The sequence below is a fragment of the Leopardus geoffroyi genome, chromosome D4 (genome assembly GCF_018350155.1).
Source record: "Leopardus geoffroyi isolate Oge1 chromosome D4, O.geoffroyi_Oge1_pat1.0, whole genome shotgun sequence".
NCBI classification, from domain to species: domain Eukaryota; kingdom Metazoa; phylum Chordata; class Mammalia; order Carnivora; family Felidae; genus Leopardus; species Leopardus geoffroyi.
In genome coordinates, this window is record NC_059342.1 from 24,842,961 (window position 1) to 24,869,886 (window position 26,926).

Consider the following 26,926-nt stretch of genomic DNA (forward strand, 5'->3'; position numbering starts at 1 on the left):
ACTAAGCCACCCAGGTACCCCTCTAATTAAGATGTTTTAAGTTTATGTGATCAAAAAGAATGAAATCTTGCCATTGGCAACAATGTGGATGGACCTATACTGTATTATGCTAAGCAAAACAAGTCAGAAAGACAAAATATCATGACTTCACTCTCATATGTAGAATTTAAGAAACACAGATGAACAAAGGGGAAGGGAAGGAGAAATCTAAAAACAGAGGGAAGCAAATGATAAGAGACTTCAAATACAGAGAACAATCTGAGGGTTGCTGGAGGGGTGTGGGTGGGGGATGGGCTAAATGGGTAATGGGCATTAAGGAGCCACTCATTATGATGAGCACTGGGTGTTAGACGTAGGTGATGAATCACTGGGTTCTACTCCTGAAACCAATACTACACTGTGTGTTAACTAACTTGAATTTGAAATAAATAAATTATGTACTATTAAAAAAAAAAAAGATTGGAGCACCTGGGTGGGGCTCAGTCGGTTGAGCATCCAACTTCGGCTCAAGTCATGATCTCACGGTTTGTGGGTTCGAGCCCCGCATCAGGCTCTGTGCTGACAGCTCAGAGCCTGGAGCCTGCTCCCGATTCTGTGTCTCCCTCTCTCTCTGCCCCTCCCCCGCTCTCTCTTGCTCTCTCCCTCTCTCTGTCTCTCTCAAAATAAATAAACATTAAAATTTTTGTAAATAAAATAAATAAATAAATAAATAATAAAATAAAAAGATTTTTTAAAGTTTATGTATAAACAACATAAGCAGGGAAACTAGATATTGACGCTGATTTCTACAGAAAGGATAGAAAGTAACCCAAATGGTAACCCAAATGGTAACCCAAATGGTAAATGAGGGATAAAGGGGGGGACTTCTTTTCTTTCTTTTTAAAGTCCTGACTGGCCACAGCAACTGTAGAGGACCTTAGAAATGCACCTGTGTTCTCACCCCCTTGTGAGCCTCACCTTCCTTTCTTTCCTCGTTATACTTCCCTTTACCCCATTTTCTCAGCGATTTCATTTTATCATCTCATGCATATCTTTGGAGGCTGCCATAACTCCTCTTTCAAGGGTGTATGTGGGCCATCAATAAATAAGAGAGGAGATGGACGAGGAAGAGGGGCAGTCCACTCAGATGGAGAAAGAGTACAAAAAGTAAAGGCTGAATAGACATTACTCCAAAGATGATACACAACGGCCAGCAAGCATATAAAATGAAGCCTAATGTCACTAATTCATTTGGCAAATGCAGGTCAGAACCATAATGAGAGATCACCTGATACCCATTAGGGTGGTTTCTATCAAAAAAGAAAGGAAGGAAGGAAGGAAGGAAGGAAAGAAAGAAAGAAAGAAGGGAGGGAGGGAGGAAGGAAGGAAGGAAAGAAAGAAGGAAAGAAGGAAAGAAAGGAGGGAGGGAGGAAGGAAGGAAGGAAGGGAGGGATGAAGGGAGGGAGGAAATAAATAAGTATTAGCAAGGATGTGGAGAGAAAGGAACCTTTGTGCAGTGTGGGTGGGAATGTAAACTGGTGCAGGCACTGTGGAAAATAGTATGGAGGTTCCTCAAAAACTTAAAAATAGGGGCACCTGGGTGGCTCAGTCGGTTGAGCGTCCGACTTCAGCTCAGGTCATGATCTCATGGTTTGTGAGTTCAAACCCTGCATCGGGCTCTGTGCTGACAGCTCAGAGCCTAGAGCCTGCTTCGGATTCTGTGTCTCTCTCTGTCTCTGCCCCTCCCCTGCTCACACTCTCTCTTTCTCAAAAAGAAGAAAACCTTAAAAATAGAATTTCCATACTATCCAGCAATGCCACTTCTGGGTATATTTCAGAGGAAATGAAAGGTGGATTTCGAAGATATTTGCATGCCCCTGTTTATAGTCGTTTTATTCATAAGCTCCAAGAGGGGGAAGCAACCCAAAAGTCCATAAACAGATGAATGGATAAACAAATGTGATATATCTATGCAATGGAATATTATTCAACCCTAAAAAGTCACATGGATAAACCTTGAGGACATGATGCTAAGTAAAATAAGCCAGTCACAAAAAGACAAATACTGTATATGATTCCACTTATATCAGGTGCCTAAAGGTATCAAATTCACAGAGACAGAAAGTGGATGGTTGTCCCCAGGGGAGGCGGGGAGGGGAGCTGTGTTCATTGGGTACAGAGTTTCAGCTTCACAAGATCAGAAGCTCTGGAGGTCAGTTGCACAGCAGTGTGAATGTACCCAATACTGCTGAACTGTACATTTAGAAAGGGTTAAGATGGCCAATTTTATGTTGTGTGAATATTTTTTAATTATGTGTAATTTGTTGTTAAAGTAAAGACAAGAAAGACTAGCTTATCTTTTCACAAATTTGCTTAGTGTGCTTCCTGATCTCAAGTTGAAAGAAACTGGTGGTTTCATTTGGAATCTGTCCCATACCATCCCTGCCACTCAGGAGAGAGAGGAGGTATTTACAACCAGCCAGGGAGGGTAAGAGGAAATTCAATCACCTGGCTTGGATGTCCATAAATATTCAGGATTGGAGTGATCATTCTTCTTAGGTTTCCTTTCTTCCTAAGTAAGATTGGCAAAACTTTATATATATATATATATATACATATATATATATATATTTTTTTTTTTAAGTTTATTTATTTTGAGAGAGAGCAAGTTGAGAGGGGCAGAGAGAAGTGGAGGGAGATCACAAGCAGGCTCCGCACGGTCAGTGCAGAGCCCAAGGTGGGGCTCGAACCCATGAACTGTGAGATCATGACCTGAGCGGAAGTCATACCTTTACCTGACTGAACCACCCAGAGAGACAGAATGGGAAAGCGGCAGAGAGCAAGCGAGACACAGAATCCAAAGCAGGCTCTGGGCTCTAGGCTCTAGGCTCTGAGCTGTTAGCACAGAGCCTAACACTGGGCTCGAACTCATGAGCTGTGAGATCATGACCTAGGCCAAGGTGGGATGCTTAACTGACTGAACCACCCAGGTGCCCCTGCCAGAAACTTTTTAACTGCTCTCCTTGAATCATCAGAATCACATTTATGAGACGGGATTTTTTTTCCTTTCTACTTCACTCTCAACATCTACACCCTTATTCTTTCTTTCTTTTTTTTTATGCTTACTTATTTTTGAAATAGAGAGAGAGCAAGAGGGGGAGGAGCAGCGAGAGAGGGAGACACAGAATCTGAAGCAGGCTCCAGGCTCTGAGCTGTCAGCACAGAGCCCAATGCGGGGCTCAAACTCCCGAACTGCGAGATCGTGACCTGAGCCAAAGTGGAACGCTTAACCCACTGAGCACCCAGGCGCCCCAGTCTATCCCCTTGTTTTTATGTACTTATGACAATGTACCTCCCACACACAACTAAAGAAGCACAAATTTTAAATGAAGTGTTTTTATACGCAAGATCCAGGTTACTTAACATGCTATGTAACTAACGCCAGCTAATGGGCTAAGCAGGGAATATGGGTTACTGAATCAACACTATGCTAGTTCATCCGAGGCTGAGCAGTCTTTTCGGATGATTCATGTTCCACTCACTTTTACTCAGTCACGGATGCTTTACTCTTCCTTTCAACCTGAAGGTCATGCTAGTGGCAGGTTCCCATTCCATGGCTTTTTGCCATTTTGTGTAAGGTTAAAACATGAGAAGTCTGGTTCAGATGCCTGGTTTTACAGTCAAATGATAAAGGCCAGAAATCCAGAGACAAAACCAAGAAAGAACATGTAAAATAAACTGAGTTCCCTGTAAATTTAAAAAGGGAAAAGCCGCTTGTTCCACCTGACACACATCACTCCACACCCAAGTATAGGAACCGAGTTCAACTGACGTGGGAATCACACTTGCTCTATGACCTTGGGAATGTCTTCACCTTTCATCTAATTTCTTCCAGCCATAAAATGATAATTAATACTATTAATACTATAATGCTTCTGACTTGAAACATCCAACTCTGTTTAAAAGAGAGAAGGGGGGGGGCGCCTGGGTGGCTCAGTGGGTTAAGCATCCGACTTCAGCTCAGGTCACGATTTTGCGATCTCGCGGTCCATGAGTTCGAGCCCCGCGTCAGGCTCTCGGCTGATGGCTCAGAGCCTGGAGTCTGCTTCCGATTCTGTGTCTCCCTCTCTCTCTGCTCCTCCCCCGTTCATGCTCTGTCTCTCTCTCTGTCTCAAAAATAAATAAACGTTAATAAAAAAAAAATTAAAAAAAAATAATAAAAGAGAGAAGGGGGCACCGGGGTGGCTGAGTCAGTTGAGCATCCGACTCGGCTCAGGTCATGATCCCAGGGTAGGGGGATCGAGCTCCAAGTTGGGCTCCTCGTTGAGTGTGGAGCCTGCTTAAGATTCTCTCTCTCGGGGCGCCTGGGTGGCGCAGTCGGTTAAGCGTCCGACTTCAGCCAGGTCATGATCTAGCGGTCCGTGAGTTTGAGCCCCGCATCAGGCTCTGGGCTGATGGCTCAGAGCCTGGAGCCTGTTTCCGATTCTGTGTCTCCCTCTCTCTCTGCCCCTCCCCCGTTCATACTCTGTCTCTCTCTGTCCCAAAAATAAATAAACGTTGAAAAAAAAAAATTTTTTTTTTAAATAAAAAAAAAAAAAAAAAAAAGATTCTCTCTCTCTCTCTCTCTCTCTCTCTCTCTCTCTGCCCCTCCCCTCTGCTCATACACTCTCTCTCTCAAATAAAAAATAAATTAAAAAAATAAAAGAGAGAGGATACACCGAGGTTACCAGAAGCATGGAAAATGCTGTATGGTAGACTGATGGGCTAGTAGAAGTCTTATTACCCAGGTTGACAGTCAGGGCAGTCAAGAAGTCTCCCATTTTGTGTCCGCACTGGAGACAGCTTCCATTCCATTTCCGTGGGGTTGCAAATACCATCCACATGCATAGGTGATCTCCGAAGTTCTACCAAGCGGTCTTTGATAGTGTGGTCGTTTCAGAAGACAATGTGATCCAAGCATTTTGTTTACATAGACTTCACAAACTTGAAATGTAATATTAAACCACAATTCTCACAGGCATCCTATTACATTTTTTTCACGTTTTATAACTTTTTATTTGCATAGTAAAAATTATGCATTCCAATAATTAAGATCGTTTGAACAACAACAAAATGGCAGTGAGGAAACTGCGTTTTGCAGCCAGTAGGACACCTTGGACCAGCTTGGTTTTTACTTTAAACTTCACTGTGGTGCCACCAACTTCTTGCTTCACCGACGTGTAGGCTCTCTTCCTTCCCCACCAGCCAGCTGGCAGATGGGAGAGCCAGGGGTGGCTTGCTGTCAGTGGTTCTCGATTCTTCCATGTGAAAAGGGGTAGCACAGTCACTTACACTCGATCCAAACTCTTTGCATCTTACAAAGTTAAACAGCTACAAGAAGTACATGCAATGCCTGTGGAAGGTACCGTGCATATTGGTGGCGCTCGCCTCATTACGATCCACCTGCTCGCTTCTCCTATTCGCTGGTTTCTTTGGAAGGCGGTGGGCTTTTCTCTTGCGTTTCTGTTGCCTTCAATTTCGATTTGACGAATTTCTCAATCTCAGCCGTACTGGGTTTGTGAGACAAGGTTGCAGAGGAAGCAGAACACGGTGCCCAAGCAAGTGGAGTCCAATCCGTGCACCGGCCGCCACAGGGCGCCCATCCTCTTATATTCTTCACAGTAATATTTTTTAGAAAGTTCCACATACACTTCAAAGATTCTGTTTAATCTTGGAGTATTTTCACCTCAGTAGCGTGTTATTCTTGATGAGTCAATAGTAATATGTACTATGGTAATATATAGTAATATAATATAGTAGGGTATACTACTGTAATATATAGTGTATATTACTATAAGTAACATGGCAATAGGTAATATAGTAGCTAAGATAGGAATAGAATTAACAATCGAACAATTTTCTTCTAAATCAGTAACTAATATATGCCTTTCTTTCAGCGTTTCTATAGCATTTTGCAGTTTACAAATGCTTTCTGCTTCAACACTGGGCAGTAGATTGAACAAGTATTCTCCCATTAGTTAGAAGGAACTAAGCTCCCCAAATTTAAGTGGTGTGTCCAAGGTTGAGATAGTTCTTTTTGTTTTTAATTTTTTTAATCTTTATTTACTTTTGAGAGAGACAGAGCATGACAGGGAGAGGGGCAGAGAGAGAGAGAGGGAGACATAGAATTGGACGCAGGCTCCAGGCTCTGAGCTCTCAGCACAGAGCCCAACACGGAACTCGAAATCACGAACCTCGAGTTCATGACCTGAGCCGAAGTTGGACGCGCAACCGGCTAAGCCACCCACCCAGGTGCCCTGAGATCGTTCTTCATCCATTCATGGTAGCTCCGTGAATGACATATCCTGCAAGAGAACAGAGAAACTAACATTTTTCTTACTGAGATGCATGATTTAGAAAACTTGGTTTTGGTTTTCTTTCAGGTCACTTTGGACTGAGGATGAGGAACCAATTTCATTTGAAGTGCCATCAAAAACTGATTTTGTATTTCATTATACCGATTATACTGTTTATGAATTAACTGAGGCATAACACTTTTCAAAAACAAACATCATTTTATGATACCAATAATGCAAAGTAAGGATTGTTTTTATCATTTCAGTTGGCCTGTTTAATAGTCCTCAGGTTTATTGTCTTACCCATTCCTTCAGGGCTAAAATTTCTCAAGTTTCAATGCAAAAAAAAAAAAAAATGCTATTGGAATATCTTAAGAATAAGGGACATGTGCAAACAACGAATTGTGAAGTTGGGCTCTGTCGCCACAGTTAATGTTTCTTCATTTGTTTCAGAATAAAATCAATGGCATGTTGTTGGGCATATTGTCACACCACATGCAGATGCTTGTCGAACATGAAGAATAACTTTCCAGAACTGAATGAAGCTGGACTGGAGTAGGATCCTTCTCCATGGCACCAAATATGGACCAGCTGGTTGGGCTGCCATCTGAATGCAGTCACCAGGGAGCTCCGCCCACCAAATCTGTGCGATCCAGAACCATCTGACAGAACCCACAGCACCGGCCACCACCCTGACTCTTCGCTGTGAATCTGCATTTTCTAAATCCACAGAAGTCAAGTCTGAGGAAATAAACCAACCAGGTATTGAACTTGACCTAGAACCTAAGCTTTTCACAGAGTTGTATATAGATACCTCATGAAAGATATCAAAAGATGCCATCCCTCCCATCAATATGAAACCATTAACATTAATTTTTAAGGATTCAGCTTTATATTTATTATTTTAAATTTTGTGACAAATATATGTTTTAATTACCTGAAAATTTGGGCTTCATATTGTTTCTTGGATACTCGTTAGAGGCCCTACAAAGAGAAAAAAATTAGAATTATGACATAGAGTTTTGCAAACGATGTTCACAAGGAATACTCATTTTCCCATAAGATGGGCCAACTAAAATCATACACTGGCAATTCACATTTCACCGACCCACAGAATTAAAGTTTACGAATGGAATTTTCTCAAGATTTTCTCCCACACATTTTCTTTCACTTTTTGATACATGCTAATCTTGTCTGTAAACTAGCAGTAAATGATTAAAATGATAAACTGACAACACAATATTCACTAAATCTTAATTGTGCAAGTTTTTTAAATGCTTATTTATTTTTGAGAGAGAGAGAGAGGGAGACAGAGGATCCAAAGCAGGCTCTGAGCTGACAGCAGAGAGCCCAAAGCGGGGCTCCAACTCATGAACGGTGAGATCATGACCTAAATCAACATCAAGAGCCCAACACTCAACCGACTGAGTCACTCAGGCGCCCCAATTGTGTAACTTTTCTGATATGCATAAAACATTTTTCTGCTGGTAAAGTGATTCCTAGTTGATATGACAGAGATAAATATCAAAATATTGAAGCATATTATATAAAAGTGCCATGATTTCTAGTTTCACTCAAAAAAAAAAAAAAACATTTCAGAAAATACATTAGATAAAAATCTTAAGCTCCACCAGGTCAAAAAGAAAATACTATAAATAAAGCAATGAAAGGCAAATTGGAAAACATATTACAAATAATACACAAAGAGGCTTTTACAACACAGTAAGAAAAAGAAACGACCAATAGAAAATGGAGGAAGGGCATGAAGACGAGCTACAAATACACAGTCTCCAGTGATTCCGCACAGGAAATAGTGCACAATACAGAGTAACCAACTAGGGCTCATTAGACTCTTCACAGCTTGTGGTAAATATCTACTCAGCCCCTTCAATACTTTTTCATTCTGAATCCATGCCCACCAAGCAATCTTCTGATTAATAATGTGTTTTGTCAGGTTTGGGGAAACTGACTAGAATGAGCTGAATTGTAAATCAGGAATACATAAATTAGCTCTGGGACCTATACATCAGTCTCAGAGTAATAGAAACTAACAAGCCAGGGAACTGGGGAGATGTTAAAGTATGCCTACTTGCAACTAGTAGATAAATAAGTCCTGGAGATCGAATGCACAGCACAGTGCTCACAGACAACAATACTGTATTATAAACTTCAAAGTTGCTAAGAGACTAGATCTTAATTGTTCCCACCACAAAAAAGAGATGGTAATTATGTGACATGATGGAGGTGTTAGCTAAGGCTATAATGGTAATTGTATTGTAATATATAAATGTATTTTATACACACACACACGCACACACAATGTTATATGTTGATTGTATTTCAATTTTTTAAAGTTTATTCATTTATTTAGAGAGAGAGAGAGAGAGAGAGAGAACAGGAGGGGCAGAGGGAGAAACGGAGAGAGAGAGAATGCCAATCAGGCTCCACACTGTCTGGGCAGAGCCCAATGCAGGGCTCCAACTCATCTACTGTGAGATCATGACCTGAGCCAAAACAGTCAGATGCACAAAGGCCTGAGACACCCAGGTGCCCCAAGAAACTAACACTTTATAACAGAAATGTATAGGTAACAAAATACTTTCACATTTGTTACCTATTGTGAGTTTGCACCAAAATTACGTCTCCTGGACTAATCGACCCTGAAGAGACAAATAGAAATCAATTTTATGGACTTATAAAGCCAGGAATCAAATCCTTTATTAGGAGAGTGTTGATTCCACGACGAGTAGGAATGCTATGGGATGTGCTCAGAATTTCACATAGGGACAGAGAAAAACAAGCTAACAGAATGGACTTGAGGGGGTCGAGGTGAGGAATAATAAAATTGCTTTGTTTGCAACCTTCTCAGTCGGGCTCATCCAATAAACCAGTTCCACTAGGGGTCAGGCTTTACTTGAAGTCTATGTCTGTCCCTGTCAGTGAGGGATCAGAGCTGGGATCCCTTCCCCCTTCCTCCCACTCCCCCTTCCTCCTTTCAGCGTTCCTACCTTCTTTCCTCCTAGCTGGTCATTCAGCATGTGTATTTTGAGCCCTTGCTATGGTATCATATGTTAAAGATACAGGTAAGGCTCCCACGGTCACAGATAAGAGTAGCATCGGACTTTAACAAAGTAAATTGTGGAAATAAAATTACAAACCCCATATTCTTGAATTCAACCTTGTTTAGAAAAGGTAATTAGAACAGAAGCTAACCACCTCATCAGTAGTTAATAATCAGCTCTTAGAACAGCAGTTCTCAAAGTGAGCCTCACAAAACCCTGGAGTACCTTGGGAGTTTGAGAGCGTCCCAAGACTTAACGACTTTTCTAAATAAACATTTTTCTAATGAGATCAATGGTGATCTTACAAAGGTAATTTTTAAGTATATTTTATAGTGAAGTGTGTCAACATCTGGACAATTTGCATTCGTGAACTAATATTTTCTAAATAATCAGCGCATAATGTTACAAAACCATTGCATGGGTAAAAGATCCATTGAAAGGGTAAGACGGGTGGGGCCCCTGGTAGCTCAGTTGGTTAAGCATCCGACTTCAACTCAGGTCTTGATCTCTCTCGGTCCGTGAGTTCGAGCACCACGTCTGGCTCTGTGCTGACAGCTCAGAGCCTGGGGCCTGTTTCAGATTCTGTGTCTCCCTCTCTCTCTGACCCTCCCCCATTCATGCTCTGTCTCTCCCTGTCTCAAAAATAAATAAACGTTAAAAAAATATTAAAAAAAAGAAAGTGTAAGACGGGTGGAGGGATTTTAATGTAAGAGAATACAAAAAGCTCATTTGTATGGTTTCAGATTCCACATTGCTACTAGACTTTAAGAAACTCCCACTTATCAAGTTTCAATATATTAAAGAAGAATACGGACAGCTCTCTTAAAAGATTGCAAAATAGCCCCACCTCCACCCCACCCACCATTTCTAATGCATTTCCATGTGAGGCCATATTTTCTTCATATACTTCAAACAAGAACAACATATTGATTGAATACAGAAGCAGGTATTCTATTGAACAGTGATCTGTGAAGCCAGACATGAAAGAGGTTTGCAAAAATATAAAATAATGTCATCCTTGTCATTGATAATTTTAGTTTCAGAAAACATTTTTCTTAAAATTTATGTTAGCATGTAATGGGCTTATTATTTTCATTTTCATTTTTTTAATTTTTTAAAAATGTTTATTCATTTCTGAGAGGATGTGTGTGTGTGAGCAGGAGAGGGGCAGAGAAAGTGGGGACAGAGGACCCGAAGCAGGCTCTGAGCTGACAGCAGTGAGCCCCATGTGGGGCTTGAACTCACAAACCGTGAGATCATGCCCTGAGCCGAAGTCCGACGCTCAACCGACTGAGCCACCCAGGTGCCCCAAATTATTTTCATTTTTAAACAAATTAATAAATATTTTTAAATTTCTCAGTGGTAATTTTTAATGCAGTTAATATCAATAGATACCATCCTTACATACAAAAGCTCTTTGGAGTCCTCAATAATTTCTAAGAGTGAGGGGCACCTGGGTGGCTCAGTGGGTTGAGCATCTGATTTCGGCTCAGGTCATGATCTCACAGTTCGTGGGTTCAAGCCCTACACTGGGCTCTGTGCTGACAGCTCAGAGCCTGGAACCTGTTTTGGATTCTGTGTCCATCTCTCTCTGTCCCTCCCCTGCTCACACACTTTCTCTTTCTCTCTCTCTGTCAAATGTAAATAAACATTAAAAAGTTTTTTTTTTTTTTTTTAAATAATAATTTCTAAGAGTGAAAGAGCCCTAAGACCAAATACTTTGTTGCAACACCATCTTAATGCAATGGTGGCGGGGGTGGGGGGGAGCAGAGGTTTCTTCAGTCTCTGACAATAGGGAAAATAATTCAGTCATCTGTAGACAGCGAAGGAGGCTGTGGGTGGAGGGCGGTCTGATATTAGAGTAGAGACCAGAAAGTTTGAGACGGTTGCTACAGAAAAACAGGAGGGTGCTCTCAGGCTCCTCTTAAGTGCCTCCTTTGGCTGTTTCTGAGGCCAGTGGCCATGTATGCAGGGGCTTTCTGGTCTGGAGAGCTGTTTCCAGATGACCCAACACTGCTGGCCCTCACTGTTCTCACAAACCCAGAGCCAAATCTGCTGAGAGTCAAGCAGGGGTAGGCTGTCTGCTGGGCATGTCCTTTTCTTTAATATTTATTTATTTCTGAGAAAGACATACACAGAGCATGAGCAGGGGAGGGGCAGAGAAAGAGGGAGACGCAGAATCTGAAACAGGCTCTAGGCTCTGAGCTGTCATCGCAGAGCCGGATGCAGGGCTCAAACTCATGAACCATGAGATCATGACCTCAGCCAAAGTCAGATGCTTAACCCACTGAGCCACTCAGGCGCCCCATCAGTCTTGATTATAGTCATGCTAGTGGGCATGAAGTGGTATCTTAATGTCATTTTAATTTGCATTTCCTTCGTGGCTAATATGTGGAGCTTATTTTCATGTGTTTATTTTCCATTCGTATATCTTTTTCAGAGAAAGGTCTATTAAGATCTTTTGTCCACTTTTTAATGGGGTTATTTGTCTTTTTATTGTTGAGTTGTAAGTTTTCTTCATATCTTCTAAATCCAAGCCTCTTATCAGATATGTGACTTGGAAAAAGTTTCTGTCATTCTGTGGGTTGTCTTTTCACTTCCCTAATGGTGCCCTTTGCAGCACAAAGCTTTTAATTTTGATGAAGTCCAATTTATCTTTTTTTCTTTTATTTCTTGTGTTTTAGGGGCCAGATCTAAGAAACCATTCCCTCTTCCAAGTTCACGAAGATTTATGCTTATGTTTTCTTCTAACAGCTTTTGGAGTTTTAGCTTTTACATTTAAGTCTCTGATCTATTTTGAGTAAATTTTGTATATGGTTGAGGTAGGGGTTCAACTTCATTCTTATTCATGTGGATATCCAGTTGTCCCAGCATCATTTGTTGAGAAGGCTATTCTTTCCACATTGCATTGTCCTGGCACCCTTGCTAGAAATCAGTTTCCATTGAGTATATGGATTTATTCCTAGACTGTCAGATCTAGTCACTGGTCTATATGAGTATCCTTATGCCAGTACCACATTGGTTTTTATGAGTATATAGCTATAGCATGTTTTGTAAATGGAAAGTGTGAATTCTCCAACTTTGTTCTTCCTTTTCAAGATTGTTTCTATCTATATCCTTTGAGTGTCCATACGAATTTTAGGATCAGGTTGTCAATTTCTGCAAGAAGTCAGCTGGGATTTTGATGGAGATGCGCTGAATTGGTAGATCAATTTGGGGAGTACTGCCATCTCAAAAATATGACATCTTCAAAACCATGAAAAGGAGGTGCCTCCTCTCCAAGTCTCGATTTCTTCATCTATACAACGCCTATCCAGGAACACCCACTCTAGCTAAGTAGGAATGAAACAAAGTTAGTGCAGGGCTATTGAAACACTCATTAGATAAGCGCTCTATGTCAGCTTTATTGTTTCGAGGAGGCGGAGCCATGCGGCGGGGGCGGGGCGGGGCGGAGGAGGGGCGGGGCAAGGCAGAGCCACTTGGCGAGGGCGGGGGCGGGGGCGGGGCACAGAGCCGGGCGGTGGGAGAGGCGGAGCCGTGCGGCGGGGGCGGGGGACAGGGTTCCCCGGCCCGCGGGCCGCTCGGTTCTAAGTGGCCGGGGAGGCAGGGCGGACGGGCCCCGGAAGGCGGCGGGAAGGGGCCGGCATCCGGGTCATGGCTGCGCCGGGTGCGCTGCTGGTGATGGGCGTGAGCGGCTCGGGGAAGTAGGTCCAGGAGGGCCGGGGGGCGTGGGGGGCGCGGGGGGCGCACTGGAGGAGGCGGCGCGCGCGGCGGAGGCCAGAGCCTGAGTCACCGTGCCGGACCCGCGGGGGACGCAGGCTTCTCGGGAGCCCCCCGCTTCCCTTTGCCGATGAGGAAGCGGAGGCCCGGGGCACCTGCTCCCTCTCCCCACCCTCCAACCTGCCCGCCCCCGGGGGCGGGGGGGGTTGCTGGCCGGGGACCACATCCGAGACCAGGGTTCTCCGCCTATAAATCGAGAGGCTCTTGGCGAAAGCCCTTTATAAAGAGGCACCTGCTGGGGCGCCACCCGCAATGGCTCCTGCAGTCACAAGTGCCCGAGTTTGGGAGCCTCCGGTCAGAAAAAGGCCCAAAGCACAGGGACAAACCTCTCCCTACACAGGGTCCCAGTCTCCCACAGATCTTGGTCAGATCTGGAGCAGCAGCTCCCTCCTGAGAGGTGCTGGACTTTTGTGATTGGATTTTAGGAAGAGAATTTCACCTCCTGGTCTGTTTTCTCTGTTCTGTGATCAGCGTTTATCAGCTTAAACCGGAAGGAGTCAGTGTTAATAAGGCCTCACAAAACCCCCAAGGGTTTGCAAGGAGGTACACCGGATGCCACAAAGCCTCTGCCTAGCCCGGTCTGGCCAACGTGGGGACTGTGAGCTAGACTTTGGCTTCCTGATTAGACCAAACTCTACCTTGCTTTTTACCGGAAAAGGCAGCTACGGCAGCATTCCGCCCCAGGCAGCAGAAGACAGATCTTAATCAAGTGAATTATTATAGCTTCAAAGGCCTTATAATACCCTCCTAGAATTTTCTCAACCAGGAACTGCTTGTGTGGTCAAGTATATATTAAAGACTCTTTCTTGCTCCAGGTAGGAAAGTTTAGGTTTTCAAAATTATTGTGGCGTTTTTAGCCTGGTATCCTGAGAAATTAATTTGGGGGTTCTTGAAATAAAATTAAAATAAAACAGGGAGTCAGAAAGTCCTTAGCTGTTGCATGATTTGAAGAAGAATGTAACACTGCTATTGTGGTGTGACGAAGTGGGTGTCTAGAGCCAGAGATCACACAGCTGCCTGGTTGTGTGAACTTGGGCAATTCATGTACCCCTCTCTGCCTTGGATTAGATTGGGAGGCTGGTGGCTGAACCATCTGACTTATGTGGTTATAATATTCATGCATTCAGTAAATATTTATAGAGCTCAATCCTGACCCTGTGTCACTGATATATATTGAATAGGACAGATAAAATCCCTGCCCTCAAAGAGTTCACATTCTAGTATGGGAAACAGACAGTAACTGAAAAAATACTTGTACCTAGCGTGCCAGCAGTGGTCAGTGGGCCAGGGGAAAATAGACAGTAGAACAAAGAACAGCAGGCAGGACAGTGAGGGAAGGCTCCTCTGAGGCAGTGGTATTTTGCACAAGACCCACAAGAAGTGGGAGACTAAGCCTGATGGACAGCTAGGGAAAGATCATTTTAGGCAGGCAGAATGGCAAGCACAAAGCCCAGGAGGCTTGGTTTCTTGGTGGACTACCAGGGAAGCCATTGCATCTGAATGATGGGAGATGAGGTCACAGAAACAACGAAGGTGAAGAGAAGTGATCATATGCTGGAGATATTCTGAAGGTAGAACCAGAAGGATGTGTTGATGGACTGGATGTGGGGTATGAGAGAGGGAGAGAGATGTTAAGGATGACTTCAAGATTTTTGGCTTGCGTAATTGGAAGGAAGGGGGTTGCTATTGACTGATGGGGAAGCAGTAAGCAGAGCAGGTTTAGGGAAAAATATATCAGGAGCTCAATGTGGGATGTGGTGAACTGCCTATCAGTCATCCAAGTGGATTTGTCAAGTGGTTGATTGGGTATAAGGTCCAGAGTTCAGGAGAAGAACTTTAGAAATAAATGTAGGGATCCTTGGTACACAGATATATTTAAAGACATAGATGTTGAGATCACCAAGGGAGTGAGTAAAGATAAAGATGCTGGTCAAGGCCTGAACCCTGAGTCCTCTGATGGTGATAGACCAAGTAATAAAACGAGATGAGAATTGATTATGTTGATCAATGGATGTAGCAACACTGAGTTCTTTGGTGACTTTTCTGAGCCCCTGATAGGGCCTTGCAAAATTTTAAATTACACTCTATAACATTTACAAGGAAAAAAATGGCTCAAGAAAACAATAGTCTCAAGCCAGAAAGATTTCAGTTAAGCCATTGTTAAAACAAAGTAATGTCAAGTATTAATTTTACTTATTTACTATGTTTATTGCCTCTCCCTCCCCTATCTGGATGTAAGGGATCTGTTTTTTCCTTTTTGTTTACTGACTTATGTGTCTATAACAATGCCTGGCGTGTAGTAGATGCTTAGTAAATATTTGCTGACCTAATGCATGAATGAATTAACAAATGAATGAACGGAACTATTTGAGTAGGCGGCAATGTTAGTTTTGTTTATATGTTAACAGCCTTCGTGAAGCCACCCTCTGCTTCTTTCCAGGTTTCCTTCTGTTGATGACATGAGCTCGGGCCCTCTGAATATCTTTTGCATTTAATCTGTGCCCCCACCTACCGCCACTGTCCTACTGGTTTTTGTTTTCAGTCTCCTTAATCCTGATGTACACCAACTCGCTTGGAGACCTTTGGGTCCCAGCCTGAGTAATGCTTACTCCCGTGAGTCTTAGCTCTGAGCCAAGCACTGTGACTTATTCCTGCTGGGGAGTCCCTGTCCCTGACCGCTTTGAGTCCAGCTGTTCTCTGGTTTAGGTTTGGATAGAGCAGTAGACAGTAGACTTTTCCTTTTCCTTCTATCTCCTCCCTACCAGTCTACACCCAAATCTAGTTAGCTCTTCTTTTAAATTGTGAGTGGTGGCTGACGTGTTCATTCCTGGCTAATCTTAGTCCTAAGTGTGACTTCCGTTATGCACAGCTCCGGCTTCTCTGGCTGTGGAGTTAGTCGCCAGTAGGCTGCAATGTCACCCTGTGCGGGCTTCAGCACAGTGAACCTAGTGGGACAAGTCCCAGTCCTCATCAATCCTTTGGTTACATCGGGGAGCAGGTCTCAGTTGGGCACACATGTATCTCTAACACCTCCTTTTGATACCTTCGTAACAAAAGAGAGACAGAACCCTGGAATCCAGCTAGAATGTGAGCAGAGTCTTATTTTAATTGTATACATCTTTTTGGTTACCTTCCATTTAAGGCAAGTAATGATGGCTTCTGGTAGGAAGGAAAAAAGTTTCCTTCTTTAACACATTCACTTAACTTTAAAAAAATGAAGCAATTAAATAAAAAAAAAAAAACATCAAGTAGGGGCACCTGGCTGGTTCAGTCCAAAGAGCATACAACTCTTGACCTAGGGTCATGAGTTGAAGCCACATGTTGTGTTGTGGAGATTACTTAAATAAACAAAACTTTAAACAAACCGAGTAAATAACTGTAGAGAAGGGATGCAAAACTTCGGAGGGAGGGCATGAGGACACAGTAGGAGGATAAAATCAAAATTCTGAAGGTGGTCCTACAATGACTGGCATTTGGGCAGCGGATTAGAAATTGAGGGCAAGAAGGGACTTGAGTTATCATGAACTGTCTGCCAGCCTGCACCCTGACCCCAGGGCACTAGACCACAAGCCTCAGGGTGGCTGGGAGCACATGGCAGTGCGCCAACCATATCCTGGGGACTAGTAGGTGCTCAGTAAGCACTGGCTGAATGAAATGAGTAGTGAGTGGATAAATGTAGCTCAGTTCCCCTGTTTTGCAGGTGATGAAAAGGGTTTGGAGGCCAACTTGCACAGATGCACATGGCTATTTAGTGGCCGGAGGGAGACGGTGGCCAGACATTAGGTGCTGAGACCCAAGCCATTCTCACCAAGAGTGCTGCCTGGTAGGGTTCTAGCGGGGCCTATTCAGATGCGCTGCACAGAGGACATTTCCCTCCAGGGTTGAATGAGTACTGGTGATTCTCATCCCAAATTTTAAGAGTGTGTCTCTGTTAACCCCCAGACAAGGTGTTAATGCTTTTATGAGCTCCTTGAACCTTGTCCTGGGAGGTTGAAACCCTGCCCCACACCCACCCCCCGTCAGACCCCTCCTTCCAATATCCTCAGTAGAATCTTATCTTTATTCAGTACTTTTTCTCAAAATATAATTATCTATAGAACAGGGACCAAAAAGCTTCAGAAAGAACTTCAGTTTAATGAGATCTTATATACAGTAAAACCTTGGTTTTTGAGCATAATTCGTTCCAGAAACATGCTTATAATCCAAAGCACTTGTATATCAAAGCAAATTTCTAGAACAATTGGTTCAGTTGTGATCATGTGATATTTAGCATCACGTACTACTAGGATTGCACAAGACATCGCAGGTTTATCAAGTTAAAATTTATTAGAAATGTTTGCTCGTCTTGCGGAACACTCGCAGAGCAATTTACTTATAACCCAAGGTTTTACTGTATTGCTTTTTGGAAAAGAAAATTAGTGGTAATCAGTAATTATGTCATTTAAAGGTTTTTTTTAATTTAACGTTTATTCATTTTTGAGAGACAGAGACAGAGTGTGAACGGGGGAGGGGCAGAGAGAGGGGAAGACAGAACCCAAAGCAGGATCCAGGCTCTGAGCTATCAGCACAGAGCCCGACGTGGGGCCCAAACTCACGAACTGTGAGATGGTGACCTGAGCCAAAGTCAGACGCTCAATGGACTGAGCCACCCAGGCACCCCAATTTTAAAAAAAAGGGTGGTTTTTTTTATGTTTATTTATTTTTGAGAGAGAGAGACAGAGCACAAGCAGGGGAGGGGCAGAGAAAAAGGGAGACACAGAATCAGAAGCAGGGTCCAGGCTCTGAGTTGTCAGCACAGAGCCCAACGCGGGGCTCGAACTCACAAACTATGAGATCATGACCTGAGCCAAAGTTGGATGCATAATCAACTGATCCACCCAGGCGCCACCCCCCCCCCCCACCAATATTTTTTTAAGTTTATTTATCTATCTTGAGAGAGAAAGAAAGCACAAGCAGGGAGGGGAAGAGAATCCCAAGCAGGTTCTGTACTGTCTGCATGGATCCCAATGTGGGACTTGAATTCATGAACCATGAGATCATGACCTGAGCCAAAGTCAAGAGCCAGATGTTTGACTGAGCCACCCCAGTGCCCCAATTACATCATTTAAATTCCTGGAGGAAACTAATGTCATGCTCTAGACTCCAGGGTCAAGAACATTACTGTCACTGCTTCAGAATCATAAAGTTAGTGGGTTTCAACACAGCGGGGCAGCCGCCTGTGTCCCAGGGCACCCCTGCATGGTGGGAGGCACATGCGGGTTGGGAAGGGCAGTCACCTGAACCTCTGTGTCCTCTCCACAGATCTACCGTGGGCTCCCTGTTGGCATCCGAGGTAACCTGTTCTGATGCCTCCCAATTTCCAGCCCCATTGTGCTGTCTCTTTGCTTCTCTCCCTTACGCGCCCTTTCTTCTGGCCTGTTGGGGTTTGTCAAACAAACCATGGGCATGGCTTGTGAAACCCAATGGAGCAATTCTGTTTTTCTCTATGGTGATCACCAATAGTGATGAATGAAAGGAGCAGCAGCCCTGGGAGCTGGGATAGTGACGTGGCATCAGGGCCTTCCTGCTTCTTCCCTCCCCCCACCCCAGGGGTGGGGAGCAGCAGGTGGAGGGGAGGCCGGCGGGGCGGGGGTTGGGGGGAGGGTGGTCCTTGGGCTGCTGGTGAGGAAAAGGGTGCAGGCTCATTTCCACACCTGCCGGGCGGTATTAGTGATGGTTGTCACATGGGCCACACTGCCTGCCACACACACTGTTTCACTTTGTTCTTAAAGTTAGGTTGGAAATTCTACGATGCAGATGACTATCACCCGGAGGAAAATCGAATGAAGATGGAAAAAGGGATCCCGCTGAATGACCAGGTAATGTTTGCCATCTGTTTCCAACACAGATGCTCCAGCCAGGGGCCAGGGGTGGAGATCTCGCAGCACCTGGCGTGGGAGAGTTCCTGCATGAGGGGACCCGCGCACAGTGCTCCAAAGCCAGGCACACGGGGGTCCTGCATGTGTCAGCTTTGGCCCTGAACTTCTCTCTGAACGCAGAGTCAGGACGATACCACCCTGCCAGGACACTTTGTTGCAGGCTTTTAATCTGCAGATTACATTCCTGAGAGGGCAGAGGCCCTCCTGTGCCCCAGACCTGTGCCTTCATCCTCTCTCCCCAGGGTCACCGTCACCAGACTCTTATGTACCCTAAAGCCAGAGTGATCACTACAGATCCAAATCCAGCCCTTTGGAAGTTTCCCACCCATCTCAGGGTCAAAACCTAAAGGCCACAATATGCCCCACTCCTGTGGGAGTGTGCCCACCCTCTCTCTCTCCACCAGAGCCACCTTGGCCCCTTTCTTCTTCTTTTTTTAATGTTTATTTCTTTCTTTTGAGAGAGAGCATGAGTGGGGGAGAGGAGCAGAGAGAGAGGGAGATAGAAACTCAAGCAGGCTCCTTGCTCAGCTCAGAGCCCGAGGTGGGGCTTGAACTCACAAACCCGGGAGATCATGACCTGAGCCGAAACCACCTGAGCCAGCCAGGCGCCCCAATCCTGGCCCCTTTCAGTCACTTCTACTGCTACGCTCTTCCCTGCAGGGCCCTTGTATCTGCAGTTCTGTCTGGAATGCACTGCTGTCCCCTCTTCTGTTAACCCTGCTCATATTCACAGCTCCGCTCCCATGCCACCTCTTCAGGGAAGCTCTCCTGGACCTACTAAGGGCAGACCTCCTGTAATACAAACTCTTGCAACACCACAGCCCCCACTGCCCTGGTCCCATTTGCAACTTGGCATTTGATGGTGTGAGAACTTGATTAATATTTCTCTCTACGACTAGATTTTCCTTCTGAAAGGGCAAGGACTGTGGCCTGTTAACCATTATAAACCCCCAAGGCCAGACACACAGTAAATGTCAGAAAATACTTGTGGCACAGTTGTAAGTGAACAAACGAAGGAGAGAAGGAATGAATGAATAGTAACCTCATTCCTTTATGCACTGTCACGAGACCACTTCCTAAGGGTCCCTCTCAAAGCAGACGTACTAACTGTGGACTCACTGGTATAACCAGCTGTAGCCCAGGTGAGATGTGAGGGCCAGGTCCCCGCAGCAGCTGAGAGCAGGGCCCCCCGCCAGGCTCACAGGGCAGGTGTGTCCAAAGGGCGGGAACAGAGTGGAACTGGCCAAAGACCGACACCAACATTTTCACTTTCAGTGACCTTGGCCCCAGCCATGCAGCCTCTATCTCACTGTCTGCCCTTTGTCCCGCCTTGAGGGACCGGGTCACTCTCTGTTTCAGGGAGTGTGACTTGAGCTGGCAAAGATTCAAACTTGGAACCATCAAAGTGAAACTTGCGGGGCGCCTGGGTGGCTCAGTCGGTTGAGCATCCGACTTCAGCCCAGGTCATGATGCCACACTTCGTGGGTTCGAGCCCCGTGTCAGGCTCTGTGCTGACATCTTGGAGCCTGGAGCCTGTTTCAGGTTCTGTGTCTCCCTCTCTCTCTCTGCCCCTCCCCTGCTTGCACTCTGTCTCCCAAAAATAAATAAATATTTAAAAAAAATTTTAAATGAGATTTGCAACATTTGACTTGAGAAGACAGGAGGAGGGAACCATAAAAGAGATTCAGAGTCACAATGGAAGCATAATAATGGCATGACACTAGAGATGATGGACACAGTGCAGACAACCTGTCTCCACCACTCAGCTTGTGTGGCCTTTGGCAAGTGGCTCAGTCTCTCTGTGCCTCATTTTCCTCCTGTGAAGTAGGGATGGTAAACAGGACCCATTTCATTGGGTTCTTGGGAGGATTAAAAGGTAATACTAAAAAAAAAAATAGTCACAGTGAAGTGCACAAAGCATTCAGTAAGTTATCACTTACTTATTGTTGCTAATCTATCTACACAGTCTTGTAGGTATAACACAGACCATTTCTACAGTGTGTAAAATGGGACTGCGCCAGCATTATTTTTCTCCTTGGTGAGTGCAAGTAAAAGTTAAGCTAAAGAACGAAGTAAAACAACCCAAATGGATGGATTCTAAAATGGCACTTAAAGAGCCTCTCTCTCGTCCACAAGTGAGGCTTGTTAGGTGGGCAGTGTGGGTGGGGGGAGGGAGTAGCATTCAGAAGAGTTTATTGTACAGAAGAAAAGGTTATGAGTTCCTGGACGAAACATAATGACTTGCTAAATATATTGAGAAGAAACCATACAAGTTGGCCAGACTTTAGACTTTCTGTCAGGGAGAGAAAGAGCTAGAACAGCAGATGGTTCACATTTTTAACGACAGCCCAGCCGAGAATGAAGGTGTAGGTCAGAGCTGGGCTGACACCAGTGGCCCCTCCTGGTCACCTAGCAACCAGCCCCGCCCCCGAGATACCGAGATGAGGATCAAGTGGAAAGTCGGGACAGAGGTTCAGGTTCCTCTGGGGAAGAGTCTCAGGAAGGCTTGGTTTTGTGCTTGGAGGGCTGAGGTTTGAATAGAAAGAACCTGAGTCGAATATTCCAAGGGCTCTGTATGGCTATTTAGATATAAATTAATACGAAATAAAATGTGAACTCCAGTTCTTGGGTTACACTGCCACATTTCAAGTGTTCAATAGCCACATGTGGCCAGTGCCTACCACCCAGACAGCACAGAGAACACTTCGATCATGACAGAAAGCTCTAGTGGACAGTGCTGGTCTAGAGAGAGATATGCCACCCAGGCTGTGATAGGATGTTAGTAGGAGAGTGATGGTGAAGTATTTGCAAGCTCTCAGTCTTCTCTATGTGCCAGGCCTGTGCTGTCCTGGCAGCCCACAGTGACACTTACGACTTCAAAGTCTGTTGAAGGAGGAATTTTTTTTTTTCCCTTGAGAAAGAGAGAGAGCGAGCGCGAGAGGGGTAGGGGCATAGGGTGAGGGAGAGAGAATCCCAAACAGGCTCCACACCCAGCGCTGAGTGCAACATAGGGCTTGACCTCACAACCGTGAGATTATGACCTGAGCCGAAACGAAGACGTGCCCCAAACGAGGGTTTTTTTGAGAAAAAAACTTCCCGATTATAAATGTAATATTTGCCCTGTATAGAAATTTGGGGGGCACCTCGGTGGCTCTGTCGGTTCAGCATCTGACTCTTGATTTTGGCAGAGGTCATGATCTCATGGTTCGTGGGATAAAGCCCTGAGTCAGGAGCCATACTGACAGCACAGAGCTGCTTGGGATTCTCTCTCTCCCTCTCTCTCTGTCCCCTTGACTCCCCGCCTCATGCTCACTCTCTCTCCCTCAAAATAAATATATTTTTTAAAAGAGTAGGGATGAAAAGAGGGCTGTGAACAAACCGATGTTAGTAAATTTGAAGACTTAGATAAAATTAGACCATTTCATAGAAAAATATAAATTACTGTGGCAAAATGGGCTTGAAGGGCAGTGATCTGGTGGCAGAGACTATTCTTTTTCTTCCCAAATGGAAACATGATCTTACTGATGCTGCATTTGGCTTAAGTATCAAGAGGGTCCTGGGGCACCTGGGTGGCTCAGTCAGTTGAACATCCAATTCTTGATTTCAGCTCAGGTCATGATCTCACAGTTGTGAGACTGAGTGCTGTGTTGGGCTCCATGCTGAGTGCAGAGCCTGTTTGGGAGTCTCTCTCCTTTTCCCTCTGCCCCTCCCTCGCTCTTGCACAGGCACCCTCTCAAAAAAAAAAAAAAAAAAAAAAAAAAGAAAGAAAAAGAGAAAGAAAAAGAAAAAAAATCAGGAGGGTCCAGAGATCTAATTATATGTGTAGTCTCTTCCTGCCATTTCAAATACCAAAACTGAATCAAGAATAGAAAACCTGGGGTGCCTTGGGTGGCTCATTCGCTTCTGACTCTTGATTTGATTTTGACTCAGGTCATGATCTCAAGGTCTTGAGATCAAGCCCCACACTGGGCTCTGTACTGAGGGAGCACTGAGCCTGCTTAAGATTCTCTCTCTCTCCTCCCCTCCCCCAGTCATGTGTACATGTGTGCTCTCTCTCAAAAAGAAAGAAAGAATAGAAAACCTGAATATAACACAATGCTCATTAAAAAAGTTGAATCTGTAATCAGAGATCTCCTCTCAAAAAAAAAGGCCCCGGGCCCAGATGGTTTTTCAGATGAGTTTTGGTCAGCTTGGACCACTGTAACAAAATACCACCAACTGGAGTCTTAAACAAAAGACATTTAGTTCCCACAGTTCTGGAGGCTGGAAGTCCAAGATCAAGATGCTGGCATGGTCAGGCTCTTGGTGAGGGCCCTCTTCCTGGCTTGCAGGTGCAGGGGGGTATGAGGGGTTGTGGCACAGAAGAGAGAGAGCACACATTAGCTCCCTAGTCTCTTCTTCAATGAGCACTAATCCCATCATAATGTTGCTGTGTGGAACCACCCAGTGACTTGACCCCACACCACAGCCTTGCATGTGGCTTATTTCTCAAAACCACTAAGTTCTCTCTGGACTTTAACACTGATGATCACCATTAACTATGTTTCTGTACAAATAAACAGTACCTGAAAAAGACACTTTGTGTCTGCTTTAATTTCAGGACAGGATTCCATGGCTCTGCAACTTACATGACATCTTACTAAGGTAAGAGAGCATCAGGCCTTAAAGAAAACTCATCAGAAAGTAGAGGGGGGAAAATACACTCTTGAAATCACTACTGACTGATGATAAAGGATCCCAGTAATGGAGTGCACTTCTGTCAAGTAACCAACAATGATTTTAATCAACCAGAGACGTCTAATTTAGTTGGGTTCTAGAGACAGCTTCTAGACAGTTCCACAATCTGGGAATCTTGGCAGTCACTTGGCTTCCATAAGCCCATTTCTTCATTTGAAAATGGGGATAAATATAGTTCCTACTCACAGATTATTGTGAGAATTGAGATGAGGCATGGGTGGCACTTAGAACAGTCTCTAAAAACGCAGGAAGTGCTCACAAGGGGGTAAGCAGTGCTGCCACTGTTACAGCCACATCACCACCATTTCAAGCTATGGCCAAGCAGGGAAAACCTAGGGTCATTTGTAAGTCAACAGATAATTGGTCACCAGGATTGGAGGCCTAAATCGTCCTGCTCTATATCATGCTTCGCAGCAAACGAGGTCCCCTCCACTCATCCGTGGACCTGGCCCCTGGGAATCCTGGTTGGGATGTAGAGGAGAAAGAAAAGGCAGGGAATGGCTTATAAATCTTGCTTTCTAAAATGAGGACGAAATTTCCTATTTTACAAACCTAAATCATCTGCACCATATGCAATTAGAATATACTTAAGATGAAAAATTCAGTTTACTTTTTCATACCGCACTGACGTAGCTGGCAAACCCTGTCTTGCATGGGCTTATTAGAGTTTAGGAGTTTAGGGATTCAGAGTTTGAGAACTCCCACCACTTGGGTCTCTATAACATAAATAGACTCGTCAGAGATCGAATACACTGACCTGTGATGTACACAGAAATGGAAGATCCTCAGGAGAGCAGAGATCAGATATCCAGACCCAGAAAAGACAAGCTCCTACCCACGGCTTGTGGGTGGGAAGAGCCAGAAGGCTCAGATAGGAGTTCATAGAAGTTCGTTGCTGATGATACACTCCATCCACTGGGTCTCAAGTGTCACTGGCCATAGAGCGAAAGCAGACCTCTTCAGAATTCTCAGTTGGGAAGCAAACATTCTAAGTGCCCAAGCCGGGGTTTACCCTTCACCTCTACTTGAGTCCCTTCCCAGCCCCAAAATGACTGCCTCTCCTGACCACGGACAGGGGCACACCGCAGCTGGGTGGACGTGGGGCTCACTTACTTGTGCAGTCTCCGAGCACGCCGGCTTTCCCTCTTTGGTGCTTGTCACTCTGCCTCTATTTCTGGCTCAGATTTTTTTCTTAACACATCCCCGTAAGCTTCTCATATCCTGCTCACCTTGACCACATACAGTCTGATACTCCCTTTTCTCCTTTCTCCAGCTCTGTACTGGTAACTTTACCAGACTCTTCCAGCATATTGTAGAGCAGGGATGGGGAGGAGCCAGCTGTGAACTTCAAGTCACTGTGAACACCTGTGGAGAACCGAGGTGTGTGTGGTACTGGTACCCACCGGCAGCCACCATGTCCACATGCTGTGGCTGAGCCACATCCTACACTGACACCTACCAAGCACTTCTGTGTACTGGGCACCTTGATAAACTTTTCCTCCCCACACTTCTATGGACAGGTACTCTAAGTAGTCCCATCTAACAGACGATGAACTGACGCTCAGGGAGGTAAACTGCCCAGGATGGCTCAGTTCACTAGTGGAAGATCTTTACCTCAAAGCCAGGACTGCCTGATACTTGACCACCATTTTGTAATGCTTCCCGCTGGCCAGAGAAGTTAGGACTGGAGTCCTTAACCTGGAATTGACACCAATTATTTTAAATGACCTTATTCTTTAGTTACCCCCCCCCCCCCCAACTTTTTAACAGAGATGTAGCCTCCGGACAGCATGTGGTTCTAGCCTGTTCAGCTCTGAAGAAAGTGTACAGAGACATCTTAATACGAGGAAAAGATGGTGGACCTCTGAAGTGTGAGCAGATGCGGAAGGACAAACAGCCAGCTGAGGTGAAGCTCCTCGTGGTCTATCTGAGTGGGTCGTTTGAGGTCATCTCTGGACGCTTACTCAAAAGAAAAGGACATTTTATGCCCCCTGAGTTACTGCAGTCCCAGTTTGATACTCTGGAGCCCCCATCAGATCCAGAAAATTTCATCCAAATCAATGTGGACAAAAATCTTTCAGAGATAATTGCTACAATTATGGGAACTCTAAGATAACATGAAAACTGTTTCAGATCAGTGGTCTGGAACAATCAGGCAGAAATTTCTATCCCAACTCAAACTATGTTCTAGTATCTTTGTCAATACTGTATTCTAAATTCTTAAGGTGAACAAACCATAGTGTACTGAGACATGTGTGTTTGGGTATGATTTGAAGAATCTGTGGTACTCTTGTAATTGTGCTCTGGCACACTGGGAGGAGACAGGAGGGAACTTTGAAAGTAAAGCTTCACAGAAATTCAAATATGATCAGAGGGAATTCTATAATCAATGCTGTAAATCACGACCTTATTTAGAACATTCTTGATCATGCCTATATTTGGACAAATAAATGAAACTTGGCTATCCTTGGCATCCCCTGGAAATTGGTCCCAGGAGCAGAAATGTACAAAATTGACCGCTCACCATCAAGTCACATCAGACCATCTGCTAATCCTCTCTCCCAAGATAAATAAAAAGCACATAAGCTTCATGGATATAAAAAGTTGCAAAGGTGGAACTTCGATGGATGAAGCATGGAACTCAGTGCCCCAACTGTCCCCATTCATTTTATGGAGACACCATGAGACCAGGCTGGTGTCAGCCACCTGCTTTTCCACTGCAAAAACCATCAGCAGTGGACTCTAGGGTGAGGAAGGAACACCAGAGCTGCTGTGGCCAAGAGATGAAATGAACCTTCCCGAAGGTCAGGAATGTGTCAGGAGCAGCTGAGCTAGGTGAGGCTGTGCAGGGTGCATTCTGGGCCCCGGGGAGGGCAGCTGCAATCTGGCCAGCACAGGCTGAGTTTCAGCCTGTCCCCCAGAGACTCCAGAAAGAGGCTCCCTTATCCCTCTATCCTGACCGAGGCCACAGGATCCAGCTACTCTACGGGCCACTGATCAGCTCTGGCCAGAAAATGAGTTTTGGAACCAGTTATCTAGTTTTTTTCACAAGGGCATGCAGTCTGTCTTGGGAACTACAAGTAGAATATGTGCTTGGCATGCCAGGAGACTGAAA

At 44.7% G+C, this 26,926-nt stretch overlaps 1 protein-coding gene and 1 pseudogene across 9 annotated transcripts; one reads left to right on the plus strand and one right to left on the minus strand.

Annotated features, from left to right (window-relative positions):
• Window positions 1–5,009: 5,009 nt before the first annotated feature.
• On the minus strand, window positions 5,010–6,141 carry LOC123593494 (annotated as a pseudogene).
• A 6,758-nt stretch (window positions 6,142–12,899) lies between these two features.
• Window positions 12,900–26,277, plus strand: IDNK (IDNK gluconokinase). 9 transcript variants are annotated; one of them, XM_045469403.1, is made up of 5 exons: window positions 12,900–13,080; window positions 18,458–18,488; window positions 18,928–19,014; window positions 23,675–23,718; window positions 25,582–26,277. In XM_045469403.1, the coding sequence occupies exons 1-5, from the start codon at window positions 13,031–13,033 to the stop codon at window positions 25,925–25,927; spliced, it is 558 nt and encodes a 185-aa protein (XP_045325359.1). In that variant the 5' UTR covers window positions 12,900–13,030; the 3' UTR covers window positions 25,928–26,277. The 9 variants fall into 9 exon arrangements, with proteins under 9 accessions (XP_045325359.1, XP_045325360.1, XP_045325362.1 ...); XM_045469406.1 differs by having other exon boundaries at window positions 12,902–13,080; window positions 18,932–19,014; XM_045469409.1 differs by having other exon boundaries at window positions 12,906–13,043; window positions 18,932–19,014.
• The last annotated feature ends 649 nt before the right edge of the window (window positions 26,278–26,926 follow it).

What these genes read in the sequence shown, in the direction of transcription:
- IDNK (XM_045469403.1), top strand. Translation starts at nt 13,031, where the DNA reads ATGGCTGCGCCGGGTGCGCTGCTGGTGATGGGCGTGAGCGGCTCGGGG. An exon ending in GGCGTGAGCGGCTCGGGGAA is followed by an intron (nt 13,081 to 18,457) that starts GTAGGTCCAGGA and finishes TCCTCTCCACAG; the next exon opens with ATCTACCGTGGGCTCCCTGT. An exon ending in TTACATGACATCTTACTAAG is followed by an intron (nt 23,719 to 25,581) that starts GTAAGAGAGCAT and finishes ACTTTTTAACAG; the next exon opens with AGATGTAGCCTCCGGACAGC.